This window comes from Helianthus annuus, chromosome 12, assembly GCF_002127325.2.
Source record: "Helianthus annuus cultivar XRQ/B chromosome 12, HanXRQr2.0-SUNRISE, whole genome shotgun sequence".
In the NCBI taxonomy this organism is placed as follows: Eukaryota; Viridiplantae; Streptophyta; class Magnoliopsida; order Asterales; family Asteraceae; genus Helianthus; species Helianthus annuus.
In genome coordinates this window covers 80,964,240-80,986,841 of record NC_035444.2, presented here as the reverse complement: position 1 = coordinate 80,986,841, position 22,602 = coordinate 80,964,240, and the positions used below count along the sequence as shown (strand labels likewise).

Sequence of the window (22,602 nt, the reverse complement as noted above, 5' to 3'; positions counted from 1 at the left end):
CCTGATCAGGCAATAAAAAGCAAAGCCGTAAGATCCATGTGAACTAAGCAGACAATAATGCCGGATGTTACAAAAATATTACAAAGATTAACATTTTACAACATACAAGAGACAACATGCCGTGCTAAGTCTAAAACCTTATATAAAAATAACTAGAGAACAGTCTCTAAATATTAGCTACAACTAATAACTAGTTTTCATATGGGAAACCGGGCCCATCACTGAACAACAGTGATTTGGACCTCATGTAGTGAAAATTCTACTTTATATTACACAAGAAGAACCTTGATCTCAAAAGTAATCATCAAGACGGACTTTGAAAAAGCTTTGGATGGGTAGCAGCATAGATGGAACCATTTGCATCGGTTTTTAGGTGAGAGAGAAGATGCTGCACATCGCTTCTTAAATTTTCAATAGCTCTTCCACATAAAGCTAATACATCTGGTCTCGCTTTTGAATTTGGCTGCACAGGGCCTCCTTGACCTTCATAATGCACAATATGATGCCTGCAAACAAATATAAAAGAGCGTTAAAAGTGCAAGAAATCCATAACTTCGATCAAATGACGGTCAAATCAAATCAAATCAAATCTTACAGGAAGTCGATAAGGTCAGTTATTTCCGATGCTTCAACAGGAGTTGACGGCTGAGAGTGACTCCCAAACACATCCACCATCATGTTCAACAGCAGTTCTAGCGTCTGCAAAATCAGTAAAGAGTTAAATTTTGTTGTTTGCTATTTCATAATGTACTAGGACTTGCTAAACAAGTTACCTTGCTGAACAAATTGTGAGCGTTTGCTAATCTCGGAAGCAATGGACCCACAATCCGAAACGCTATTCTCAGCACTGCAACTGATTTTATGGGCCTTAGATGGTTTACGATAAGATGTGTTTTATCTAACCATTCTTGCGGAAGATTACTAAAGAACGAATGAAGCAAAGCCACCACATTTCCTGTCATTACCATAATTAACTCGATTATTAAAGAGTAAAATGCCATTTTCGTCCCTGAGGTTTGGCCAGTTTTGTGAGTTTCATCCAAAGGTTTGTTTTTCCGCATCTGGATCCAAAAGGTTTGAAATCTTGCCATTTTCATCCGATTCGTTAACTCCATCCATTTTTCTAAGTTAGGGTTATTTTCGTCTTTTTTGTTAACTTAAAGGGCAATTCGGTCTTTTTCAGGGGTATTTTGTCTTTTTACATAAAGTGAAAAAGACCACATTGCCCTTTAAGTTAGCAAAAAAGACGCAAAATACCCATGACTTAACAGAGAAAAATGGATGGAGTTAACGAGCCGGATGAAAATGGCAAGATTGCAAACTTTTTGGATCCAACTGCGGAATTACAAACCTTTGGACGAAAGTGGCAAAACTGGCCACACCTCGGGGACGAAAATGGCATTTTACTCATTATCAAACTATAAACTTCAAAAAGTACAAAAATAAATGAACTTATGAACTTTCCTTTTTCCTTACCAATTACAGTGGAGGTATTGTCCTGAGCAGCCCATGTTGGATCCAACAAAGCATAACCAACAACCGAATCTAATTCACTAACAGATCGTTTACCATCGGTAAGCCACCAACTCTCTTTAATCACACGCGACACCTCAGCGTAAAGCTGTATATGAAACTCCGTAGGAAGCTGAGCCAACAGCAGTCCACACGCTTGAATCATCAAACAAGACAGTTGTTGACTCGCGTAACCGCTTCTTGTAACAAGCCCCATACCCGTAACACTTTGTCTACATCTACCTAAAGAATCGGTGCTTCCCCCTGACGGTGAAGCTGGCAAAGCGGAGCCTTGACCCGAACTAGTAGTTGACCCGTGGTAACCATGGTTAGATTGAGTTAGAGTTGGTTGTATGTGGATGATAATCTGTACGAGTGCTGATACGATCTGTGCTGCGGTTACTGGGAGAGATAGGATCTCGATAACTGCGGTTTCTAGAACAAGCTGTGTGTAGGTCCCGGGATCTTGTATTTGATAGAATGCCTTTTGACCTTCAAAAGTGTTGGTTGACCCAGGTTGACTAGCTGTCGGATTCCTGTTGATGAATGTACGCGTACCGTTGTTTAAAGGATCCGCTTTTGAGTTGCATTGAGGGATTACGTTATGCACGAGGTTACATAAAAGAGATGCAAAGTACTCCAGTGGTGGACACATGGCGTTTGATGAATTAACATGCTGCGGAAATGACTCTGAAAATGGCATCTGAAAACCAAAACGTTAAATTAGGAGTTAAAAGGATTATAATTAATCTGAAAGAATTTTTTATAGGTTTACCTTTTTAATATCAAGCACGTTGAGTATTCGGAAAATGAGTTTTGCGGGAAGATGTCCGTAGAAATACGCAAGTATATCACGAACAAATGTGACATTTAGAGGATAATAATGAAGAAACGTTGAATAGAATTGAAGAACTCTGTCTGCTGCATCTGCAGCATCGTTTTCAATAAGCCGATATATGATCAATGGAATAACAGGGAGTAAACGTGCTGCAATATCATCGAAAAACGTTGGATACCTGAAAAAAACACACTATTTATATAACACGTGCTAAAAGACAAAGCAAAAGAAAATAGCTTTTTCTGCATGTCACCTTTCCTTCCACGACAAATGATTGCCAAGAGCCTTCTGTAATTCAATACGTTTGAATATTCCGTTTTGAAGCCAATGCTCAGGTTTGCCACGGTTAGCAACGTAAAACTTTATCCTTTGTTGAAGCTCTTGTCTTTCAAGTAAATTAACAACAATACGCAAAGCATGTGGATCGTCATCACGATCAATTAACGCAAGAAGCAAAATATCCAGTGGAAGCAACTCATGGTTCCAGATAAAGTATGCAAGGTTTGCACATGCCTTCATTATAGGATCCTGATCAATTAAAAATCAACTTTATGAGTCTGTGACTAACAAAATAAATGCTTGTGCATATGATTAACAGAGCACCTGCAAGGTATGTCCATGCTGTGATTCCAACTGCATATTATGCAGAAGAACATCCACCATTGAATATATATTTGCAGTCACCTCTTCAGGTGAAAATTCTCGGAGAACACGTCCCTGTAATCAAGACGAAATGAGAGTCCCGATTTAATCTAAAACTAAATAATAATTAATAACAGTTTATTAAATTACCAGGTTTGCATTGTTTATGTTCTCAGGGTGGCCATGCATGAGTACCCATGCTCCAGCACACAGATATTGTCGGTGTTGAGGGAAGCTTGTATTAATATAGGTCATAACATAAGTAGGATTAGCTGACGGTGTCAAGAGCTGTGTACACTGATTGATAACAGTAGATTCTGCCTGTGAATCAACACATCAAAATTATATATGTTAAATTTTTGTTAACTAACTAAACTTTTAGAAATCATCATTTTTATGTTTATAAATTAACTAGAAATTTGACCCGCCGCACATTGTGGCGGCGGCAAAACTTAAAGTAACGAAGAGTACTTAAAAATAAGCACGTAAGAAAATAATGTTTTTTGCGGCGGAGTCGAAACGTAAAGTAACTCGACTATATACCGCCTAGTGAAAACGTATTGTATTTGACCCGACTCGTTTCCGAACAAAACATAGACCAACAAAAAACGTACGTAAAAATAAGCACAAAAACGTATTATATTTGACCCACGCACATAAAAATAAGCATGTAAAACTCGAGGGGGGTCAAGTCAAAATGGCATTTTACAAAGTTTTTGAAAAGCTGAGGGGGTTAAAGGATTAAATGCACAAAAAAAACCATGGAATGCATTGTTGTAAATTTGGCAAAGAAAAACTATAAAAAATAACCAATTAAAAAAACAGTACTACAGTTTTGTTAGAAAAGAAAACTAAAATGATGACAAGATCGTAATTTTTAGCGGGGTAAAATCGTAAATTTTAGCTAGGGGAAAACCATAATTTAATTTTGAACTGGGGGGAAAACCTAATTTTGAATTGAGGGTGAAAGCGTAATTTTGAACCGAGTAGAAAATCGTAATTTTTAGCTGGGGGCAGAAGCATAATTTTAGTTTGAAATCGGGCAAAAACGTAAGCTTAACTGGGGGCAAAAACGTAATTTTAAAGTGGTTGTAAAATAATAAACTGGTGTAAAAGCGTAATTTTGAGATAGGGGAGAAACATATTTTTATTTTGAGCTGGGGCGAAAACGTAATTTTAAACTGGGGGCAAAAACGTAAATTTAAAGTGGATAAAAAATAATAAACTGGTTGGTCCAATGGTGTAATGCCGGCCGCCCATCTTGACCAATGGCAGGGAAAAACTATTCCCTGCCATGGTAAATGTAGATGTAGGAAATAATAACAACAATAATAATAATAATAATATAATTACAAACCGACCTGCTGCCATGCTTGGATTGCTAGGCCCCGCTTGTCTATCCTGCCGATTAACGCCTCACATAGAACAGGTGGAAAGTAACGTAGCGTTTTCCCTGACCAAGTATGTTGACTAGTGGCCAAGATTTGTTCCAACATCGTTTGAAGATAAAGAAGGTGTTCAGCATCGGCGATTCCACGAGTCTTGATAATGATAGCAAGATTCACTACAGTTATGCGATTTAATGTTTCCGTGAATTCCGTGGGACCCTGTAAAAGAACTCATATGAGCTTTTAAAAATAAAGAAGTTTCATTTCGAGGACCATTATTGATTATCCCACCTTTCCTTCTTTTCTCACGAAAAAGAATTCTCTCAATGATAAAATGAGATTCATACACAGGTTTTCTGCTAATCGAAACACACGATGATCTCCGCGTTTCCCTTTTAACGTTGAGAGAATTTTTGTGACATCATACATTAATGTCTTGCTCTTACCTTGATACCTAAAAACAGATAGAAAAATATGATGCACGTGACCTTTACTCGAAAGTGAACGAGATTATGAAAGATGAAAAATAATTCAATCACCTGTACAGGGAAAACAATCGATAGTTGAGGATTTCAAGTACCAGAAGTGTAGCTGATGGCTTATTTAAGATAGAAGGATTCTTCTGATGCAAATGCTACAAAATTTATAAATTATATAACGTAATATAATCAGTCATGAAAAGCATCAATCAGTACGAACAGTATGAATCTCAGAAACGGTGGAACCAACTTACACTTAAATGTGAACGAAACAACGAATGAGGTTGTAAGAGTAGCAATCTAGTATACGTTTCCACCATCGCAATGTTAGGCACATGCTGCATTTGAAGAGGTAAAATAAGAGAGTATAACAATAAATAATTAACTAGTTCATGTAAATTGCATGATTTAAAAAAAAGGAGTAAAATGCCATTTTCGCCCCCGAGTTTTGGCCCGTTTTGCGACTTTCGTCAAAAGGTTTGTTTTTCCGCATCTGGATCCAAAAGGTTTGAAATCCTGTCATTTTCATCCGGCTCGTGAACCCCGTCTATTTTTCTCCACTAATTCAGGGGTATTTTCGTCTTTTTTGTTAACTTAAAGGGCAATTCGGTCTTTTTCACCTTATGTGCAAGCATTTAGCATAATGTACAAGTATTTAAAATACCAAATTGCCCTTTAAGTTAACAAAAAAGATGAAAATACCCTTAACGGAAGAAAATGGATGGAGTTAACAAGCCGAATGAAAATGGCAAGAGTGGTCAAACCTCAGGGACGATAATGGCATTTTAATAAAAAAAAAGGTCATATAAATTACTTCTCCGGAGAACATAGCTTCTTCCATCTGAAAAGCCAGCTTCAGGCATAAATTAATTGAAAATCCCGACAACAACGATATTGGCACAGGATGAACTTCACGCATCATTGTTATTCTCTCATTAGTTTGTAGATTCGGGCCCGGTAGTTCTGCATGTCCCGCAGATGTTAACCAACTCATTACCGTGTCGGAAGCCGGTTGTGCCATAGTGTAAGAAACCACCCAAAACATTCCAATTGATCTATCATCCAAATTCATATAGTCCATCATATGATCCCCTAAAAATAACACAAAACAATCAACCAGAAATTCAGAATATCTTAATTATTATTTTGTGAATAAGAGATATAAAGTGATCATATAGTACATATACCTTTAGTTACTTGTCTCCACCATTCATCTATTTGTTTTCCTTTTTGAAGCTGTTCAGCGTTTAAATATTCCCGGGTAGAAGAATTCAGTGACCATATGCGAAGATTCTGACAACTACTAATGAAATCAAGCAGGATGCTTTGGGGATTATTAGGATCAGAGCTACGATCTTCTTTATGGAATGACAAAACTTTTCTGGTTGTTTCCACCTATAACGACATGTCCAGTTTTAAGTAAAAAGATTATAATAAAAAGAGTAAAATGGCATTTTCGTCACTGAGGTTTGGCCAGTTTTGCGACTTTCGTCCAAAGGTTTGTTTTTCTGCATTTGGATCTAAAAGGTTTGAAATCTTGCCATTTTCATCCAGCCCGTTAACTCCATCCAATTTTCTCCGTTAAGTTAGGGATATCTCCGTCTTTTTTGCTAACTTAAAGGGCAATTTGGTCTTTTTCACTTTATGTAAAAAGACCGAATACTCCTGAAAAGGACCGAATTGCCCTTTAAGTTAACAAAAAGATGGAAATACCCCTGAATTAACAGGGAAATTGAATGGAGTTAACGAGCCGGATGAAAATGGCAAGATTTCAAACCTTTAGGATCCAGATGCGGAAAAACAAACCTTTTGACAAAAGTCGCAAAACTGGCCAAGCATCAGGGACAAAAATGGCATTTTACTCTAATAAAAATGTGTATTAAGCCGCAATATATAAAAATATCAGATGTAAACTAACCCTTCTAGGGTCTGTATTTAACGCATGCATTACAAGCTCAACCCGGATAATCTGTGCGAGTAACCATGTGACATGATTTGTCCGTAAAATCTGGTGATCATCTTCAGATAGGCGTAAAACTAATTTATCCACAAAATCGACAAAATCTATACAACCACTTTTCACAAGGAAAAAGAATACATCTGAGTAGACAAGCCACTCCTGCCAGCAGTTTATCTCTGCATCAATGCGGTAAACAGAAGTCAAAGTCAAAGCGTTAAAAACATAAGGTAGTACAAAAAGTCACCAACTTACCTGAATTTGTCAACCTCAAAAGTTCAACAATTCTATCGATGTTAGCCTCACAGATCATGTCTGAAGTAAATACAGCACCAGGTGTGGGTCCCTGTGGGTGTTGGCGGTTAGACGGTGCCACTAGTAGCACTCGTCGCCACCAATCGGGTGCTGGTGTACTACGAAGAGCATGTCGGATACAACGTAGAGCCCGCTCCCAATCTAGACTTCCTTTCTGAATACATACAGCAATATCCTACACAAATAGTTACCATTTTATGTATTTATACAATTGTAACCTAATAAAAACCCACAAAAAAGAGTAGATTTTAATGCCATTTTCGTCCCTGGGGTTTGGTCAGTTTTGGGACTTTCGTCCGAAGGTTTTTTTTCGCATTTGGATCCAAAAGGTTTGAAATCTTGTCATTTTCATCCGGCTCGTTAACTTCATCCATTTTTCTCCGTTAAGTCAGGGGTACTTTGTCTTTTTTGCTAACTTAAAGGGAAATTCGGTCTACGGATTCGGTTAGGGGTATTTTAAATGCTTGTATATAAAGCGAAATTGACCAAATTGCCCTTTAAGTTAACAAAAAAGACGAAATACCCGACTTAACGGATTAAAATGGATGAAGTTAACATGCCGGATGGAAATGGCAAAATTTCAAACCTTTTGGATCCAGATGCGGAAAAACAAAACCTTTGGACGAAAGTTGCCAAACTGGCCGAACCTCAGGGACGAAAATGGCATTTTACTCAAAAGAGTAATTAAATGAAAAGAAGTGGACACCTCCCCATGCAGTGGTTCTCCAAGGACACTTGGATATGTAATAGGCGAATATCGCATATTTATGGCGGCTTCACTTGATACACTAGTTGTAGCCTGAGATAAAAGGCGTTGATTCCCGAATGTCGGGCAGTGAATATGTTGATCCAACATTTGCATGTGCATAGCCATCATATCTCTTCGCCTATGAATCTCCAAAATAAGCGTAAATAACGCCTCATCATCTGATATATTTTGTAAAAACTGTAGCCCGCTTCGTACTAATTCATAAAACGGTACACGGCATTTCTTATCGTCAACCAAAAGCCAAATCACATCCAAACAATTATGTAACCATTCAAATAACGCTTTATCGCGTTTCCATGATTTTATTCCGTCAACCTCATCACTCCCTTGTTGTTGTTGGTCCCAGTTAACCAACCAATTCATCATGTGGTTAAAAATATCAGCGTGAGTAGACGGTTTTAGATTAACTTCTAACGCAGAAAATATGATCTTGCAACACAGCTGGCGCAAACTGCTTATAGCATTATCTCTCGTTAACATGTTACTTCTTGAATGGTGGCCGGAGTTGTTGATGTCTGATGATTTTACAGGCGATAACGGTGTAGTGGACGGTTCATTTGCTGATTGAGACGGGGATCCGATTCCGTGAACGGAAATTAACGGAGATGCGGGACTTGAAGTTTGAAAATTTGAAGACGGGATTGCGGTGGATGATGGCAACATTCCGGTTTGTGCTAAAGATGTAGAAGATATGGTTGGCGGTGGTGAAGTTGTTGAAGATATACTAACCGACATTTCGGCAGAAGAAACCGATGAAAGAAGAGATGGTAGAAAAGTATCCCAGTTTATGTAACCTATGTTGTACAGATTACGCAAAGCAAAAAGAAGAAATTCTGCTCTTGGTGCGTGATTACTACATTGGATAACCAGAGAGATGAGAACAGATTCTGATACAGTTCGTAACGGTTCCCGATCCTGAAAATTTCATATATTTGTTATAAATTGGTACAGATTACGTAGTTCAGTGAAGTAATCACATTCAACATTAGAAACTTACAGGAAATTGATTCTGAAGCTGCTCGAAATCGACAAGAAATTGTTCATTGCGTGGAGGAAGATCTCTATTTAGAGCAGTCACTCGTTTCTGTGTCTTGTTCCTGTAATTAAATTCAGTTTCAGTGTCTTATGTATAAAAAACTTTCAGTAACCACTGAACGAAAGCATGGATGTACGTTTATAGCTTCAAAGTAATTTTTTTAACAGCCAATAAATGCAAGAAAGGCATCAGCAGGAAGCTGGACATACATGAAACCAAAGAAAAAAGCATACAGGAAACCAGAACAAAAGTAATTTTGTGTTCTTTCTTCTTGAATGAAGATCTCCAGTATACTATCAACCTCTGTACATATGAGGTTGAGCAAACAGTTACTAGTAGAAGTGCAAAAGTAATAGACATGTCCCACAAAGGCACAAACCAATAACAAACTGCAACATAACTGTGAACCAGCTAAGGTTGAATTGGCCACATCTTGCATTCTAGCCAAAGAACACGCATGCCTTAAGAGTCTTTGACTTAAAAACATTTCTATGTGACATCTAATATCAGGTTTTAGCCTTTGGAGAAATATGCTACGGCATACACCAATCAAATCATAGATGATGTTCTCATTTAATACGATCGTTTAAGTACAATTGGGACTAATCACTAAACCGACTTAACTACTTTGGTGTTAAGTTGGCTAATACTTACAAAACAGGCCCTTAACTCCTAATACTTATCTAATAGCTACTAAAGTTCAAATGACATGTAACAGGATTTGAAGAGGAGGAAGTTCATCAATTTCATTTAGCATTGTTTGTGTATGTTTATTGTTGCAGGATTCTGTTCAAACAAGTCTGATGTATAATTTCCGTTTTGCCGAAAAAAAGGACTTTGTTGCAGCAAATTCGTAGAATTGTGATATTAGGTATAGGCGATACAAAAGCAATGGACAACACGTCCCACTAACCGATAAACAAACTGCAACATAACCGTAAACAAGGGAACTAAAACTACTAGTAACGGATATGCAAGAAAACCTGTTCACATAATAATCTAAAAACAGACTTGATCATTTTTACAGGCAACATTCCATATTGTAACACGGCTGGTGTAACCGATGCACAAGCATTCATTTAGTTTTTTGTGTTCAGCAGCAACATTTCATGTTTAATACTTTTAGGTCTAACTAACTATTTCAACTGTAATAACCTTGAAATTAGCCTGTATAATCTCTAATATCACAATTAAAACCTTCTATATCAGGTCAAACTAACTATTTCAAAATGAAACTTAAAAGGAGAGTGTAACATACGGAGGTTCTCGAACCAGATCGTCCGCCTTTTCGCGGCCACTTCTCTGCAAAATTTCAATATTCAACAACAAAATTTTCAGAAAGTAATTACAAAATGCGAATTGTGTAAATGAAATCATATGAAATATACATACGCCGAGATAGAGATTGAAGAGGTCGATAATAGCTGGACGAGCGGGGTGGAACTGGAAAGCCCTAGCGGAAGTGGTGGCAGCGCGGTGGTGGCTCTGATCCGCCATGTCAGCGGGATTTGGTGATTGAGTGGTGATGGATGTCAACGGAACACCAGCACCACCGCCACCGCCGCTGGTTGTCGGAGCTCTGAACATGTGAGAGATTAATCGGAGTGATACGCCGTTGTGGCTGAATTAAGTTGGACGGATTTGAGAAGGAAGAAAAAAATGAGGGTTTTAGTCTTTTAGAAGAAGTTGCGAGTATTGTTAGTGGCAACAGGACAACGGGTTATGACTTTTTTTTGTTCACGGGTGGTTGCCGGTGACTTATTTCAAAATGGAAATCTTACTTTTTATTTTCAATCCAAACAGTGGAATTCCCCGTGCGTTGCACAGGGAATTTCGATCAGTATTGGTTCAGTCAATTATCGTATCAAAACGGTGCTAACACTTGTATTGGAGTTCCTCGTGCGTTATGCTGATAGAAGACGCAAGCCCCTTGAATTTAACGTTGGCGACTACGTACTCCTAAAGGTATCACCTTGGAAGGGTGTGGTCAGATTCGGTAAGAAAGGGAAACTAGCGCCTCGATATGTTAGACCTTTTAAGATTCCGGAAAGGATCGGAAAAGTCGCCTACACACTCGAACTACCGGAGGAACTTAGTAATGTCCACCCGACTTTCCATGCGTCAAACCTCCGAAAGTGCCTGGCTGAGCATGATTTAATTGTGCCTCTCGATGACCTCCAAATAAAGAAACACTACACTTCGTGGAGAAGCCTGTCGAAATCATGGATCGCCAAACCAAGCAACTCAGACGCTCGCGCATTCCTATTGTGAAAGTCCGATGGGAAGGCAAACGAGGTGCAGAGTTCACTTAGGAACTCGAAAGCGACATGAAGACGAAGTACCCACAGTTGTTTGTTACGGCTTCGGCCTAATTTCGGGACGAAATTCCCTCAACTAGGGGAGGCTGTAACACCTTGTGTTTCGAAGTCAAAGTCAACGTCAAGATTGAAGTCAAAGGAAGAAAATATTGCTAATTGCGATCTGTCACTCCTTGCTCAATTCCTGTTTTGACTTCTTTGACTCGTAGATTAGTCTATTTTATTTTTCGCTTTAGTTGTATTATGTGGAGTAATTGTTAAGAATCGCAGTAATCGATGTATACTTATCGCCATGAATCACTTTACGACTGTGAACAATAGGAAGTAACAATGCGATAAAGTCAACTAAGCGTTAATCGAACTAATCTAATCAACATCGAATCGCAATCGAACTCGCAACTCGAATTACGCATTTTGATTAATTGTTATACGTGTGTGTGTGCCTTATGTGTTACTTGTGCATGTTTATTTATGTTATGTGTGGTAATCAATCGAATCGCAATCGAAACTCAAATGCAATCGAACTCAATCGAAATCGAACTATGATAATTGGTAGAGAAGAGATAGTGCGAGATATGAGTAGTTGGGATTAAAAGTAATTTGAATAGGAAACTCTATCGCATCGAAACGCTCGCAATCGAAATCGAAACAGCAAAATTCGTCACGCCGAACACTCGAACCAAGCAACTGATCGATCAGGCGAACAGCCGATCGACCAGCCGTCTTCTCGGACTACCTTCCGATCGGACAGGTTGTCCGATCGAGCTGCCTGGCCGAACGACCAGCCCTTTCCTCTTTGGGTAACCCTATAAATACCCCTTGTCACTTTCATTCTTTCCACTTTTGGCAACTGACGTCCGAACAGCTCGCTGTCACACCCCAACCGATGGCGGAATCATCGGGGCGCGGCACTGAGCGAAACAGATTGTCCAGAAGTTTCGGATGGTGCGAGTCGGTAAGGGGCTTTGGCAACGGGGTTAGCTCCAGGAATGAGGTCGATACGAAAGTCGATATCACGACTCGGTGGTAGTTCGGGAAGATCGTCAGGGAACACCTGAGGAAATTCACGAACCACTGGAACGTCCTTGACTTCAACTTTCTTTTTCTTTTCCTTCTCCGCTACTACGATGTTGGCCAAGAAAGCTCGGTATTCCTTGCGGAGGTACTTGCTAGCTTGAATACATGACATGCGTTTGAGGCCTTTCGACGTTGTTTCACCGTATACACATAGAAGATCACCATTTGCAAGTGAGAATCGAATCATCTTTTCAAAGCACACAACTTCACCATGGTTTTCGCGAAGAAAGTCCATGCCTATTATGACATCAAAACTTTCGAGTTGCGTCGGAATAAGGTCGATTGGGAAGATGTGATTGTTGAGTTCGAGAGTACAATCACGGAGTACTGAATTAACGGCAATAGTTCTTCCTGTAGCGACTTCGACTTCGAATGACGAGAATAGATGAGAGCGCTTACGACTAAGGAGCTTCTCAAATTCAAACGACACAAAGCAGTTATCGGCTCCAGTATCAAACAAACATGATGCATAAATACCATTCACAAGGAACGTACCATTAACCACGTTGTTATCCGCCTGAGCCTGGTGGGCATTGATGTTGAAGGTTCGAGCATGGGCTGCTTGCTGCTGTTGCTGAGGCTGCTGTTGTTGCTGCTGCTGTTGTTGCTGAGGCTGGGGCTCTTGCTTAACCACCCTGTTCGGGCACCTGTTTGCAAAGTGGTTAGGGTCACCACATGCAAAGCAGACTCGAGCATTGGCTGCTGTTGCTTGAGCTGCTTGTTGGCCTTGAGGGACAGGGAGTAGAGCTTGGTTGACAGTGGCTTGAACTGGGGCTTGACGAGGACCATAGCGACAGTTCGCAGTGAAATGACCGTAAAGGTTGCAGTGAGCGCAAAAACGACAAGCTAGACCCACTAGATGATGATAGGAACATGTCGAGCAGAGTGGGTGAGGGCCTGCATATGCACGCTTTGCTGGCGGTGCATTGATCACTGGGGCTGAGCGCTGGTGCTGTTGCTGCTGAGCTGGTACAGCTTGTAGAGGAGCAGCAGTGGTCGTCACAGCACAGTTCTTGTTGCTGGAGCTGTTGTTGTTGTGCTTCTTCTTTCTTCTCGATGACTTGGAGGATTGAGCAGATGTGTCGGTGGGTGCTGCGGTGGCTTGATGCAGAGACTTGGTTGGCTTATCCCAGAAACCAAACTTTACTCGCTTATCATTGATCTCAGCGGCGAGTAGGTAGGTTTCTTCAATCGTTGCTGGCTTGGCGGCGTGAACAAAGTCGGCTACACAATCGGGCAGAGCTCGAATGTACTTCTTGATGGCTTGATCTGAGGTCTTGACTTGATCAGGACAGATGATGCTAAGCTGCTTGAAGCGAGCAGTGAGAGCAGCGTTGTCTCCATCCTTCTGCTTGATTTCCCAGAACTCGTCCTCCAGCTTTTGGCGTTCATAAGGAGGGCATAATTCTTTGATCATAATTGCCTTTAACTCCTTCCATGTTAGCCCGTAAGCTGCATCATTTCCGCGCTTGTTTCGTTCGGCTGTCCACCAGTCTAGAGCTCGGGACTGGAAGACGCCTGTAGCATTGAGAGTGCGGAGATGTTTGGGACATCCGCTCTGGCGTAGAGTGACTTCGATTAAGTCGAACCAGTGGAACATGGCTGTAGGACCATCTTCGTCGGTGAACTCTTTTGGTCCGTTCTTTTGTGTGATCAAAAAAAAAAATTTGATGAAGTTAAAAACAAACAAAGCTATGAGAACAAAAGCTTGTTTGGAGAAATACTTCAAAAAAAATCACTAAGAACAAAGTGTTTTACGAAAACCGACGCTTTTACGCTTTTCGCCCTTTTACTAACCACTAACCCAACCACCCACCTTTAGCCCAAGCCTAACCCTTCGCCCAAAAAGTCCTCTTGATATTTACAAAGGTATAAAGTTAAAAAGGAGGAGGATTGATTGCTTGGCAAGCCTATGGTAGGCGTAAGTTCCATGCCGCTCTCGAGTGATTCACTAAAAAAAATACACCTTCGGCCGAGTGTTGAGTGATTTCTCCCGTGAGGTATGTGAACTTGTATATAAATGAAATTTTAAAAAGGCATGTTATGCCCAAAATAAGTAATTTATCTTATGAAACGTTCTAAATAAATCATAACGAATAGGATTGTAAATAAATAAAAATAAAAACCAAAAAGATCTTGGATTCCCGACACTCTATGACAAGCCAAAAACCTTCTCTTCTACCCATTCTATTTGGGAGTGTAAGCCACATTTAAAGAGTTTTGCTTGAGGACAAGCAAAAGTTTAAGTGTGGGGGTATTTGATGTGTGTTGTGACAACTCGTAATTTAAACCCATTTTGTGTAACGTTACGTGCTCACGTGAACTATGTTGGGTGAATGTTATGGTTATTTTATGTGAATGTTATGTTTAGTTTATGTGAATGTATATTTATACAAGTGACCCGACCGCACAACCTCTACTTGAACGCACAAGGCCTTGGGCCGTATTCCTGGTGAGCGGAACCAATGGGCAGCCCATTAGGGGGGTTTCGGCCCACTTATCTTATACGTACAACACACACACCTTAGGAGGTCACTCTCTCATTGTTACAATTCTCACAACACACCCACAAACCCTAGACGACTTTCTCTCTCTCTCTCGTTTTGCTTGGAAGCCGACGGCACCAAGATCACAAGTTGGATCAATTCTCGGTCACCCTCTTTGATAACGGTTAGTGTTTAATATTGAGATCTTGTTAAATGATGTTGTGATTGCATGATTTTATTAAAAACCGAGGTGATGTTGCTATGCCTTGCATGCGAGTGGTGATGTTTGATTTCTATTGATGTTCTTGTTATTTGATTTGCTTAAATGTCATGTATGATTTATATAAGGATTGTTGATCTTGTGATACTACCGAACAAACAAGCAATCGGCTGTGATATGAATTGAATCCGAATGTTATGTGTAAAGTTCTAGGGTTAATTCAATTAAATGGTATGGTATGGATTAGTGTTCATGTTTTGATTGATTAGGGTTCATAGAGATTTGTAGATGAAACCCTTGTTTGATCTATATTAGATTAATCACATGTTGGAAGTTGTTAATTGATAAACTAGATAAGGAAACTGTTAATTGATTGTAACCGAATAGCTTGATTTGTGGAATGATTGTTCTAATCACACAAGACTAGCCAATCGCACCAGGGAGCCCACTCGTACAAGGCTCCTGGTCGCACAAGACCTCCTGTCGCACAAGAGGTCCAATCACACAAGTCTGATCCGGTCGCACAAGGGGGAATTGATCGCACAAGATCCCCTGAATCGCACAAAGTTAGCGGATCAGCTTAACTGTTGGGCCGGAGGACATGTTGGGCTGGGCTGGCCAGTCGCACAACCCAGATGAATCGCACATGTTATGCTGTTACGCTGTTTGGGCCGGACAAGCCCAAAGTCAGCCGCACAACCTGAGTTGGACCGCACAAGTTATGTTAGTGAATTTGGGCCGAGCACATTGGGCTTACATCTCTGACCGCACAAGACTGTTATGTGTTTGGTGTATTGGGCCGATATGTTATTGGGTTGTATATTATTGATGGGCCGGGTTTGGTTGGACCGCACAACATGTTGTGGATCGCACAACATGTTGGGCCGTACACTATTGGACTTAGTTAAATCGTGCAAGTTGTTATGTTGTGACTGTAACTTGTATAGCTTGATTGTGATGCCATGTTCTATACGTGCCTGAAACCTGTTAGCTATGTGTAAACCTGTGTGCATTACGTGAACCAAACCTGACTTGTATAATAAATGTGCTAGGACGTGGTTGAACACATTATAGCTTAACTGAACTTTTTGTATCATACCGAGCAATCCCAGGTGAGTTCATTGCATTTTCTCAAGCATGTGTCCCGGTGGTTTGGGACAACGGGTAAACATTGGAAGGGAAACATTGGGTAAACAACTAAATCGGTTTTGGTTATTGCCTGAAGGGCAATGGGGGTAATTAGTTGATAGCGCTATTAGGTGGGAAACCTCACACCGGGCCGTAAGGACGGGCGTGAACTAATTATCTGGATAGGGCTATGGTTGTTAGAGGCACACTCCTCGGATACATATGGGCACACTCCCTAGGGTATCTAACGATGGCAACATAGCAAACAAGGGGGTAACCACTCCCCGGATACACATGGGCACACTCCCTAGGGTATCTAACATGAGCAACATTGTAACGCAACATGGAATTGCATTAACATACATCTGGTAACTCAACACGTTAACAAAACCTTGAACTCACCAGCGTAGTCTGACACACTTGTTTGCATGCTTGTAGGTCGTTAACTTTGGAACATGGACTTGCTATCTGGGCGTGCTGGAGTGGTCATGGATCGAAGCTGCTGGATTATTTATAATTGATGCATTGGTTTTAAGTTTATTTTGAAACGATTACTAAACGACTTATCATATGCTTCCGCTACATAACTCTTGGAGACTAATATCGTGTTTGACATTTAATCTTGGCTACTAATGACATGTTTTATTTAAATATTTACTATTGGTTCAATGTGATTAGTGGCTCAGACTCTGATGTGTAACACGCCTCGCGGGGTTTCCGCAGGTGGTATTTTGGGGGTGTTACAGTTTGGTATCAGAGCCACTGGTTATAGTGAACTAGGTTTTAAAACGTTTTGTAAAACCAGACTATAACCGAACAACTTCGACAATCGATCATGACACTCAGCACCAGATTGCAAGGTTCGTTTCTCTCTCACTTTATACATTACTTGCTTAGTAGTCACACACCCACCTCGTATATGAACTGAAACGTTTAACACCATAGTGACTTGATAGTGTGACACTACTCTTCGACTCATGTAAACCATAGAACTGTGATATCATCTGTTGTGTTGTTTGAACGGGGGAAACTTCGAGCGCAAGCTAAGAGGCACTGAGGTAAGCATGCAAATTGCCTTATTATTATGGGTGCACACTTAATAATAACGCGGGGTGCATGCAAGTCCCAGTGAGGCTTATCGAGCGTGAGAAGGGTTCTGCCTTACTATGTGTGAACCTGGTAGTACGTAAATATCAGTATGGTCCTTGACTCCTATCTTATTTCGATCTCTAAATCGGTTTATTCCCCACTATAGAAACATGAGTGGACGAGGACACGGACGTGGCAACATCAACATGACTCAGGCTGAGTTGACTGACCTAATCAATACCCGCGTGGCTGAGGCTCTAGCAGCCTATCAAGCTGGTACGGAATGTACCAAGTACTCTTTACTCTTATACCACGTACACGTCTTTTCATTCCTATAATGTGTTTCCTCCCGTTATTTAGGTCAACAAGCGCAACCTCAACCTAACCAGCCTGCGTGTACATTCAAAATGTTTATGGACTGTAAGCCACAGACCTTCACCGGAACTGAAGGGGCTGTGGGACTTCTGAGATGGTTCGAGAAAGCAGAGTCCGTGTTTGCAATCTGTAACTGTCCCGCTGGGGACAGGGTGAAATATGCCGCGGGCACCTTGGCTGATGGTGCCCTAACATGGTGGAACGCCCAAGTGCAGTTGTTGGGCATTGAGGCAGCGAATGCCACAACTTGGGAAGACTTTAAAGAACTGATCAGGGAAGAGTACTGTCCTCGGGATGAAGTTCAGAAGCTGGAAAACGAATACTACGACTTGAAGATGGTTGGATCTGAAGTCGAAGCGTATGTGAAGCGATCGTATGAATTGGCCGACATGTGCCCGAACTTGTCCCGGCCTATGTCTAGGAGGATTGAGTTATTCATCAAAGGGTTGCCTCCGCGTGTGAAGAGCTTGGTCACAGCAGCCCATCTCAATGATTTGACACAGATCGTTCGTCTGACTCACAAGATTGTGGATCAAGAGGTGGAAAGCGATTCGTTACCCCCGCGTATTTCGGCCACTAAAGCTGCTACACCCACTGCCACTGCGTCCGCTAATGATAACAAGCGGAAGTGGAGTGATTATGACAAGGCATCCAGTGCTGGCCAGACTCAGAAAAGGCCAGACAACAGCAACCGCAACATCAGCCAGTCGTCTTCCGTCAATCAAGGCCAGGGAAGTGGCCACAGCCAGGGTTCGTACGCAGGGAAGAAGCCACGATGTAACAAGTGTGGCTATCATCATTTCGGGTCGTGTACTCGGAAGTGTGACAGGTGTGGTAAGGCGGGCCATGAGGCCAGGGATTGTAGGGCCCCACAGCCTAAACACCAGCAGCAACAAAACCAGCAGAATCAGAGACAACAGGGACAACCACCCCAGCAGAACCAGGGTTTCAGGAAGGGGTGCTACCAGTGTGGTGACGAGGGCCACTTTAAGCGGGATTGCCCTCAGTTAAACCAGAACGCTAACAATAACAACCGCCCGAATAATAACAACGCTGGAAACAACAACAACAACAACGGCAATAATGGGGGAAACGGTGCTCGAGGCAGAGTGTTCCAGCTTGGAGCAGGGGATGCCAGGAATGACGGCAACGTTGTAACTGGTACGTTTCCTGTTAACAATCGTATTGCTTCTGTATTATTTGATTCGGGTGCCGATTGGAGTTACGTGTCCCTAGAGTTTAGTCAACGATTAGGGATAACCCCAACACCTTTAGAAGTTAAACAAGTAGTAGAATTAGCAGATGGTAAGACGATAGAAGCCTCGAATGTCCTTTTTGGATGCAAACTAGATCTCGTGGGTCAGGTGTTTGACATTGACCTCCTTCCCGTTACGCTCGGTAGTTTTGACATAGTGGTAGGCATGGATTGGTTGTCCAAGCACCAAGCAGAAATTCTGTGTAAGGAGAAGATTGTGCGTATTCCTCTCCCTGATGGAGAGTCACTGTTGGTTCAAGGGCATCGTAGTGGGACGATGGTTGGGATTATCACGGCCATGCGTGCACAGCAGTATCTACAAAAGGGGTATCCTGCACTGTTAGCGTTAGTTACCAACGCTCAGTCTGAAGAGAGTAAGATCGAGGATCTACCAGTGGTGCGAGAATTCGCTGATGTGTTCCCAGAGGAGCTACCAGGGTTACCTACTCATCGTCAAGTAGAATTTCAGATTGATCTTGCGCCGGGAGCGGCCCCAATTGCTCGAGCTCCTTACCGTTTAGCACCTGGAGAGTTACAGGAACTGTCCAATCAATTGCAGGAGTTGTTGGATAGGGGTTTCATTCGACCCAGTTCTTCGCCTTGGGGAGCCCCAGTTCTGTTCGTGAAGAAGAAAGACGGGTCATTCCGTATGTGTATCGACTATCGAGAACTCAACAAGGTGACCATTAAGAACCGCTATCCATTACCACGCATCGACGACTTGTTTGACCAGCTGCAAGGGTCAAGCTTCTATTCCAAAATTGACTTAAGATCGGGGTATCACCAGGTAAGGGTTAGGGAAGAGGATGTTCCCAAGACGGCTTTTCGAACGCGCTACGGACACTATGAGTTTTTGGTCATGCCGTTTGGATTGACCAATGCACCAGCGGTTTTCATGGATCTCATGAACCGCGTATGCAAGCCATATCTCGACGAGTTTGTTATAGTGTTTATTGACGACATCTTAGTCTATTCCAAGAACAAGCAAGATCACGAGCGTCACCTACGTCTCATCTTGGAACTCTTGAGAAGGGAACAGCTGTATGCGAAATTTTCTAAGTGCGACTTTTGGATTCGGGAAGTGCATTTCCTTGGGCACGTTGTTAACGAGAAAGGGATACATGTGGACCCTGCGAAGGTGGATGCAGTTAAGAATTGGGCGGCACCAAAGACTCCGTCTGAGGTGCGTCAATTTCTTGGTCTCGCTGGATACTATCGAAGGTTTATTAGATATTTCTCGAAAATCGCACAACCTCTCACCTCACTAACACAGAAGAACACGGTATACTCTTGGGGAACGAAGCAGGAAGAGGCCTTCCAGTTGTTAAAGCAGAAACTTTGCAGTGCACCGATCTTGTCATTACCAGAGGGTACCGAAGATTTTACGGTTTATTGTGATGCTTCGATTCAGGGTCTCGGTTGTGTGTTGATGCAACGCGAGAAGGTGATAGCTTATGCTTCTCGTCAGCTAAAGGTGCACGAGAAGAACTACACGACACACGACTTGGAGTTAGGAGAGGTGGTGTTTGCGTTGAAGATTTGGAGGCACTATCTGTACGGTACCAAATGCACCATCTACACCGACCATAGGAGTCTCCAGCACATCTTCGACCAGAAAGAGTTGAATATGCGACAACGACGATGGGTGGAGTTATTGAACGATTATGAATGTGCCATCAAGTATCATCCGGGCAAGGCGAACGTTGTAACTGACGCCCTCAGCAGAAAGGATAATGCACCCAGGCGTGTACGAGCATTGCAACTCACGATTCAGTCCAATCTCCCTTCCCAGTTACGGGATGCTCAGTTAGAAGCATTGAAACCAGAGAACGTTCGAGCTGAAGCTTTACGTGGCTCGAGGCAACGACTAGAACAAAAGGGAGACGGTGCCTACTACGTAACCGGACGCATTTGGGTCCCATTCTTTGGCAACTTACGGGAACTGGTAATGGAAGAGGCACATAAGTCACGTTACTCCGTACATCCTGGATCAGATAAGATGTACCATGACTTAAAAACTACGTACTGGTGGCCTAGCATGAAGGCTCATATAGCAACCTACGTCAGCAAATGTTTGACTTGTGCTAAAGTCAAAGCAGAACATCAAAAGCCCTCAGGTCTACTGCAGCAACCAGAGATACCCACATGGAAGTGGGAGCAGATCGCTATGGATTTCGTGACAGGACTACCAAGAACTCAGGCTGGGAACGACACTATTTGGGTGATTGTTGATCGCCTCACGAAATCAGCACACTTCCTAGCAATCAAGGAAACAGACAAGTTTTCTCAGCTGGCAGCAGTGTATCTTAAGGAAGTGGTTTCTAGGCATGGAGTGCCAACTTCTATCATTTCAGACCGTGATCCGCGTTTCACTTCAGAGTTATGGCAGTCAATGCATAAATCGTTTGGTTCCCAACTCGACATGAGTACCGCTTATCACCCGCAGACGGATGGTCAAAGCGAGCGCACCATCCAAACACTTGAAGATATGCTTCGGGCATGCGTACTCGACTTTGGAAAAGGATGGGAGAAGCACCTACCGTTGATAGAATTCTCCTACAACAACAGCTACCATTCAAGTATTAAGGCAGCTCCGTTCGAAGCACTGTACGGACGGAAATGTCGTTCACCTCTCTGTTGGCATGAGGTGGGGGATAGTCAGATCACAGGACCTGAGTTTGTTCTTGAGGCATCAGAAAGCATTGTGCAGATTCGAAACCGTATGGCCGCAGCTCGCGATCGCCAGAAAAGCTACGCTGACAAACGTAGTAAACCGCTAGAATTTGAAGTCAATGACCGCGTGATGTTAAAGGTTTCACCCTGGAAGGGTGTGGTGCGTTTTGGGAAACGCGGCAAACTAAACCCTCGTTATGTGGGACCGTTCAAAATTCTGGAACGAATTGGAAAAGTGGCCTACAGGTTGGAACTACCTGCTGAGTTGGGTAAGGTCCATGATGTATTTCACGTATCGCAGCTAAAGAAGTGTTTGGTCGATGAAACACTAGTAGTACCATTCCAAGAGCTGAAGATAGACGACAAATTGCAGTTTGTCGAAGAACCAATTGAAATTATGGATCGGGAGGTTAAAGTTCATAAACACAGCCGCATACCGATTGTGAGAGTTCGTTGGAACTCAAGACGTGGTCCAGAGTTCACGTGGGAACGCGAGGACCAGATGAAACTCAAGTATCCACGTTTGTTCCCCACAGATCAGGCAGAACCTAGCAAACCTACTGTTGATGCAACTAGTAAATTTCGGGACGAAATTCCCATTCAAGTGGGGGATGATGTGACACCCCAGGAAAACTAGGGAACAATATAGCTTACGTTAGTGAGTGCGTACCAAATTTCGGGACGAAATTTCTTTTTAGTTGGGGATACTGTGACAACTCGTAATTTAAACCCATTTTGTGTAACGTTACGTGCTCACGTGAACTATGTTGGGTGAATGTTATGGTTATTTTATGTGAATGTTATGTTTAGTTTATGTGAATGTATATTTATACAAGTGACCCGACCGCACAACCTCTACTTGAACGCACAAGGCCTTGGGCCGTATTCCTGGTGACCGGAACCAATGGGCAGCCCATTAGGGGGGTTTCGGCCCACTTATCTTATACGTACAACACACACACCTTAGGAGGTCACTCTCTCATTGTTACAATTCTCACAACACACCCACAAACCCTAGACGAGTTTCTCTCTCTCTCTTGTTTTG

At 42.0% G+C, this 22,602-nt stretch overlaps 1 protein-coding gene across 1 annotated transcript; it reads right to left on the bottom strand.

The window, feature by feature from the left end:
* Positions 1–39: 39 nt before the first annotated feature.
* Positions 40–10,667, bottom strand: LOC110926055 (mediator of RNA polymerase II transcription subunit 23). The gene is made up of 20 exons (XM_022169816.2): positions 10,329–10,667; positions 10,195–10,238; positions 8,898–8,997; positions 7,838–8,815; positions 7,072–7,306; positions 6,778–6,995; positions 6,047–6,254; positions 5,674–5,951; positions 5,114–5,197; positions 4,920–5,014; positions 4,672–4,834; positions 4,354–4,599; positions 3,143–3,313; positions 2,954–3,067; positions 2,604–2,878; positions 2,288–2,528; positions 1,477–2,215; positions 774–955; positions 596–699; positions 40–506 (listed from the first exon to the last, which is right to left on the bottom strand). Exons 1-20 carry the CDS (start codon positions 10,521–10,523, stop codon positions 305–307), a joined length of 4,872 nt encoding a protein of 1,623 aa, XP_022025508.1. The 5' UTR covers positions 10,524–10,667; the 3' UTR covers positions 40–304.
* Between the last annotated feature and the right edge of the window lie 11,935 nt (positions 10,668–22,602).